The following is a 7,109-nucleotide window of genomic DNA, read 5'->3' on the forward strand; positions in this document are numbered from 1 at the left end:
CAGAATAAAACATGTCTATATTTGGAGAGAGAGGTGATGTCATGAGTGAGTGAACACGCAGGTATAACTGTAGTCGGAGAGGGAGCCGGCGGACACACGCAGAGACAACAGGACAAAGAGGAGAGAGAGGAGAAAAGTAAGCATATTTTCATTTATTTTAAAATTAGAGTTAAAGATTTGTGCTTGATTGGTTTGTTTGCGCATGGTTATAAAGCTCATATAATCTTATAGGACAAATTTACTGGCTATTTTTAAGTTTCAACTCTATCCACATACTGTACACCTGTTAATTTTTATTTTTATTTTATTTTTTCATTTAAACAAAGCTGCCAATGCCTGTCTTTGTAATTTGCTATTTTTTCTTTGTTTATTTGGGGATTTAGTTATGTTTAGTATGTTTTATTTTATCTGTATTTGATTTACCTAATGTAAATTTGGAATTAAAAAATGGTTAACATTGTTTTATATCTGTATTATCATCTGGTTATTGTTGCTTTCTTGATATTACGTTACTAGTGTATTCCTAAAGCACTTCTACGGCAAAGCTGTATTAACATGTTTTTTGTTTTGTTTTGTTTTTTACCTTATTTCAGAAAACCATTGTTCAGCATGTATCCAGTGAGAGTGACTGCACTGATCCTTTCTCTGTTGATTCTTTTACATTGTGTTTCCTCAGCTCCAAGCCACAGGTGAGAGCTAAAAAAATTAAAACTGCACTATGAGAATGAAATCTAAAGCAAAATGTCAAAATGTGATTAACAAACAAGATTTTACTAACTTTACTGGGCTGAAAAGGGATATGAAATTACTTATCTTTGCGATTGTTAGTGTTTTGTAGATATTAAAAATTGGTACACAAGTTTGTACTTTTACAAATTAATCAAATAAAATGATTAAAAATAAATAAATAAAAAAATTTAAATGTACTTGTTGTGTAATCTTCCAAACAAGAATATTGGTGGTTTTCAGATTCTGACTCTTATGAGGACAGTATTCCCTGCTGATCACTTTACACTTTGCCATGAAATATCCAAAAGAAAAATTCCCAAATGTTGAACCTGCTTATTTCTATTTTCTATTAGAACAAAAATCAGCATTATAACAATATAACTTTTAGCTTCTCCCATCAGTATCAAATATTATTGGCCTATAGAATGCTGTAACGCCATCTGAAAACCGATACTACAGAAGTAAATCAATATCTCTGCACTTTTGTGGCTCATGCAACCATCCATTCATATTTCGTGGTTTATTTGAATCTCAGCCACTCATTTATGACCGCATTTTAGCACATTTCTGATTGGTGACTGTACTTTCATAGCCTGATTCATCAGCCGGTTTCACTTCGTGGAAACCCTCTGACCTCACAGCATTAGGATTCGTTTGTTCGACGGTAGGCAGATACTTTTTTAATTTAACCAATCGCTGCTATTTGGTCGTGACGTATGTAATGCGCCGCTAATGGGGTAACTGGTATATTAAGCTTTTTCCAAATCCCGTAGGAAGAAGGACAATAACGTCTTTCCCCTTGATAAAATTCACCAAACATTCTCTTTGTTCCGGCTTCAAATCCTCGATCTCGGGAATCGTTACCAACAAAGAATATATGGCTCTTCACTGATTGGCTGGTGCCCAGTCTCGCACTTCCGGGGTTTTTGCAAACTGTCTAGTGTATTCTGATTCCTAGTACTTTCATCTGTAATAAGAAAATAAATGTTATCAGTATTGCAATTGCTATAAATACTAATTTTCTTAGTATTGAAAAATGACTGCTCCCCTATGTATTCTAATTATTTTCTACCAAACTACTTTATGTTTATTTATTTATTAAAGGTGCACTACGTAACTTTTTGGTTGGAGGTCCGTTACCTGCTTGTTTCTATAGATATGTCATTGCACTGCCTGGAATGTTCCACAGTGTGACATAAAACAAATCTACCTTACTTATAATCAATTAAAGGTGGATTTATAGCTCAAAAATGTTGAGAAAAACATCCATTCTGACTGTGAGTGAGGTTGCCTCCCTGTAACTTGGTCTTGTTTGGTCTCCATGAAGATAGAAAGGTGTAATGCCATACTGTGAAACATTCCAGACAAGGCAATAACATCTCCATGGAGAAAAGCATTTGACGGACCCTCTATCAGAAAAGTTACACCATGCACCTTTAAATATGTGTTAGTACAGGATGTAAATGTCCATACACATGAAAAAGAGATTAATGATCAATAAAATAAAAATAAAATGTAGTAATATTAGTCAAATGAGAACATGGTAAAAGCACAAACTGTAAACAGATTAAAGACAAATGACAAAATCACAATCTCACAACAACAAGTTAAAATGTTAGTTAAAACATATAGATTAGTCCATGTTAGTGAATGAAAGAATACACAACTGTTTTAAGACGACATAGAAACTGCAAAAAACAATATCTAAGTAAGTTAAAATGACTTCAATTAAGAACATTTTACTTTATTTGAGTTGATTCAACCTGACAAGTAAAATGATCTACCAGTGGAATCAGTGTATTTTTCTTAAATCAGCCAACACTTACTTAACATAACTTATTTTAAATGCAAAAAAGTTGTTGTTTTTCTTATCTTAAGTGTAGCAAGATTGTATTTTCATATTTTAAGCACAAAAAGTCTCATTCCATTGGCAGATCATTTTACTTGTCAAGTGACATTAAATCAAAGCAAGGTAAAACGTTCTTAATTCAAGTCACATTAACTTGACTTGATTTTAGTTTTTGCAGTGCAGTCCTTCATCCATGTTGGACAAAGCCTAAATTTTGAAACTGGAAATGTAAAATGTACTGCTAACTATATTCAGAAATACCAAAACACCTTTCTGAAGTGAATTATAAAAAAATATTTGATGTATATTTGTGTATTTTGCTTGTAGATGAGAGGAAAACAGCTCATGGTCTTATCAAAATGACTCCCAACCTACTACTACTACTACTACTACTACTACTACTACTACTACTACTACTACTACTGAATGAAAGAATATGCATTTGTTTATTTTGGCCTATATAAAGTTACTCCAATCAGTACATAGGTTATTATTTGAAAGTGGAGTCTTGTAGCTTTCTGAAGTAATCTATAAAAAGTATTTGAAGTACTGTATATTTGTGTATTTGCTGTATAGTGCTTGTGGATGAGAGAAAAGCGGTTTAGAGCGTCTCTGAAATTGCTTGCAGAGTGCTGGTGATGCGTTCAGGTCGCATATGAACAAAACTGAAGGAGGGAAACGATTGACTCCCATTTGACAGAAAAGTGGCTCTCGTTGTACAGAAGGGTTCAAGAGGTTTTCCACATCACCACAGTAAACGCTTGTGTGTTGTAGGTACTTGAGTCCAGGGTCCAGTGAGCAGGACTTGGGTCTGGGCTGGTCCATGGCAGAACTCGCCTCTAACCCTTTTCTGGGTCTTTTGAGTCCAAGGCTGGAGAGAGAGCTGTCCCCTACAAACAGGTAACAGCTTAAAAGGCAAATGTGAAGATATGAAATAATTGTGCTTGTGTCTGCTGTAGAGTTATGACTTATGACACCTGTGGATCATTATGTTATCATTTGGACATTTTAAATTGAAATATATTCATCTAAAACGACTTAATAAAAGAAATAAGTCAGCTGAATTTCATGCTACAAAATTGCAGTGCCCAGTGGGAGCTGACATGGCTGTAAACATCGTCAAAATAAAGAGAAGTCACCTCCGATACATACCTGCAGATCAAACTAACCAGCAGCATTTTTCTTTTCATTTGTACCAAAATGACTATGCAACACTTGCAAATCCTGCACATATCACCAATTAAAAAAATAAAACTGGAAAACGAAGTAAATACAGAGCAGTGGGTGTATACCGATGGTGGTGAAAACATGCACAAGTCACTCCAAATACAACTTCCAGTGAGTAAAAGCTCTGAAAATATATATATAAACTCTATTTTGCATAAGAGGTCTGCTTTAATGGACTGTTTGAGTAATATTCAACCATCACAGTTTTTCAAAAGAATTGATACTAATCTATACTAAAACTATAATAGAAAAAGACTTTTGTCTGAACATAGTTTTTAAATCATTGTAGTATCAAAATTAATGTCAAAGTTGTCCTTACTTTTTCTTGGTATCAAACACTCAGTAGCTTGGATATATCTATGTTTTGTCCAGAACTACATGAACAGTGGTGACTCAGCAACAGCAACAGATAATGCACAGATCACCAGGGGACTTAAGGCTTTGCTCATTTTGATAAAAAAGGGGCAAGTGCACATTAAATTAGTGTGTAGCTTTAACGATAATGGGGCTTAAAATAACATTGCAACACCAGTATTTACGTCACATTATGCCTAATTATTTTAAACAGTGAACTGAAAACAATGTAATGTATGTTTGTGTATACTTATACTTCTTGAAATAAGAGGATTTTCAAGTACTGATATGAACTACTAAAAATGTGGACTACTAAGATGAGTTATTGTCACTTCACCCAACTTATCTATGCGTGAATGTGGTCTGTGAGTGATAACGCATAGAGCAGATTGACAGCCTCACTTCTATCACTGACTCCAGGGCAGCTGTGGCTACAGAAATACTGTAACACCATTGAGTGTGAACTAAATCAGTTACATGTTAGTGCTGCACATTGAGAGACTTGTAAAGAGCACATGATACACCACTCAACAGACAACAGGCTAATAACAAAGCGCTGAACCAAAATCTAAAGTAGCACTTGCTCCCTCTGCTGGACAAGAAAAACAATGCAACTCATTTAGTAATTTAAAGGTGCATTTTGTAGCTTTTCTGGTGGAGGGTTTACTACCTGCTTGTTTCCATGGAGATATTTATGCTTTACCTGCTCCACAGTATGGCATTAAACGTATTTATCTCCATGGAGACAAGAATGTGGTGGATATGTGTGCAGTTTAACATAATATATTATTTGATTTTAGCAGCAGCAGCAGTAGTAGTAGTAGTAGTAGTAGTAGTAGTAGTAGTAGTAGTAGTAGTAGTAGTAGTAGTAGTAGTAGTAGTAGTAGTAGTAGTAATAGCCTGGAAATAGTAGGTTTTTATTTCAGTCACAGGTATATTTAAACTATATATATATATATATATATATATATATATATATATATATATATATATATATATATATATATATATATATATATATATATATATATATATATATATATAAAATGTGTTTCTCACCTTCCACGGTGGTAGGTCTCTCTCACCCTCATTCAGCTCGGATCCTCTACCAGAGGCCTGGGAGCTTGAGAGTTCTGCGCAGTATCTCTATCTGCTGTTCCCAGTACTGCACTTTTCTGGACTGAGATGTCCATTGTTTTTCCCGGTATCTGTTGTAGCCACTATATATATATATATATATATATATATATATATATATATATATATATATATATATATATATATATATATATATATATATATATATATATATATATATATTTATATATACTTTTTATAAACAGAATATAGCATCATTTTGAAACCAGTACCTACTAGTGCAAGAGTGTCCAAACTTTTTTCACCAAAGGCCACATATCTAAACACAGACGAAGCAGAGGGCTGATCAAGGGCCGTAGACTGGTGCTCAATACAGTGAATAATTGAAATATGTGCATGTTTATCATGGTAGAATGTCTTTATTCATGCTAAAATCCTTAAAACCACACACTAAATATTGAATATTAGCTTTGTCAAAAAAGATTTTCAAAAAACTTGTAGTAAAAAAAAAAAAAAAATTGTTGATGCAAGGTAATTTTGGCCAATTCACCTGGAAGTCTGAGGGCCAAGAAAAATTTGTCTGAGGGTCGCATTTGGCCCACAGGCCATAGTTTGGACATGCCTATACCAGTGCATATTCACAGGGAACAAGCAAAAAGAAATGTAGAGTAACTGCAGTACTACAGCAGTATTAAAACTCAGAACTCAAGTATCTGTAAGTTCTGCTTTTAAACATCTTATTAAATTAAACCTATCCTGTTCCAAAGATTTACCCTTTAACAGACTTCATGAAATGTCATAATAGTTGTTCTGATTATCTTTTTTTAAAATTATTATTATTTTCCTATATGCTCATTTTGGCTGTCTCTAATTGTGTTCATTTTCCAGTCACCCCCTTCAGAAGAGGAAATGTAACACCGCCACGTGCGTCACCCAGCGGCTCGCGGACTTCTTGGTGCGCTCCAGTAACACCATCGGGACCGTTTATGCTCCGACCAACGTGGGAGCGGCTGCGTACGGCAAAAGGAGCGCACTGACGCCCCCTGTCTTCATGCCCCTCTAGTGCACGCCACATCGAAATAAAGAAAGTGTGAAAATATGAAACTAAACAAAACGGGCACGTATCGACTGTGTTGGTAAATGTTAGTGTTGATTTGAATAATGAACAGTGCCTTTTGTTCGACATGTGAGTTAAAGTGTTGTCTTATGTGATTATTATTGATGGTAAATTTGAGTAGTTACAGTAAAATAAAAGCTGTAATGTCTGTGAAGCAAAGTAATATATTTTTCTAATAAAATTGTACAAAAAAATGTCATGCTTTTTATGCTACACTGCAATAAAGGGTTCAATACTATGCCAGATCTGTTTTACTATAATTGTATATATATTTATTTATATATTTATTTCTTATCACAGTATTAATAAGAAATATATTTTTTTGTTAAACTTTGGGGGCAGGAGTGCTACTTGGATATACAAAAATTGTGCAGAATTGTCCTTTTGGTGCTCTTCAGTGCAGGGACCAGTCTCAAATACAAAGTAGAAAAAACGGAGGCACTCAAAACATAGGAAATAATTAAAAGCCTCTAATACCACATGGCTTTTTTCTACTTTATATTCTCTTGTTATCAGCGTACGAAAGCAAGTTTACATTTACAATTTCACTTACGACTTACTGTATATATAAGAGACAAAATATAAATTAAAACAAACTAAATTTAATGCCTAATTCATTCGTTCCAGAGCTCTATATCATTCAAAACAATGCGTTATACTCTTTTTAAAAGGCTTCAACAGTATTAGACTTTTTAAAATCATCACTCAGGTTATTCCATACACTAACCCCTCTAA

The 7,109-nt window shown here is 34.0% G+C and overlaps 1 protein-coding gene across 1 annotated transcript; it reads left to right on the forward strand.

Annotated features, from left to right (window-relative positions):
- Positions 1-609: 609 nt before the first annotated feature.
- On the forward strand, positions 610-6,320 carry LOC110165057 (islet amyloid polypeptide). Its single transcript, XM_020930210.1, has 3 exons — positions 610-689; positions 3,353-3,478; positions 6,146-6,320. Exons 1-3 carry the CDS (start codon positions 610-612, stop codon positions 6,318-6,320), a joined length of 381 nt encoding a protein of 126 aa, XP_020785869.1.
- The last annotated feature ends 789 nt before the right edge of the window (positions 6,321-7,109 follow it).

This window comes from Boleophthalmus pectinirostris, unplaced genomic scaffold, assembly GCF_026225935.1.
Source record: "Boleophthalmus pectinirostris isolate CB_2022bp ecotype Guang Dong unplaced genomic scaffold, ASM2622593v1 HiC_scaffold_18, whole genome shotgun sequence".
NCBI lineage: Eukaryota > Metazoa > Chordata > Actinopteri > Gobiiformes > Gobiidae > Boleophthalmus > Boleophthalmus pectinirostris.

Coding starts and splice junctions, on each gene's coding strand:
- LOC110165057 (XM_020930210.1), top strand. CDS start 610: ATGTATCCAGTGAGAGTGACTGCACTGATCCTTTCTCTGTTGATTCTT. Junction 690..3,352: donor TCCTCAGCTCCAAGCCACAG/GTGAGAGCTAAA, acceptor TGTGTGTTGTAG/GTACTTGAGTCCAGGGTCCA. Junction 3,479..6,145: donor GAGCTGTCCCCTACAAACAG/GTAACAGCTTAA, acceptor TTCATTTTCCAG/TCACCCCCTTCAGAAGAGGA.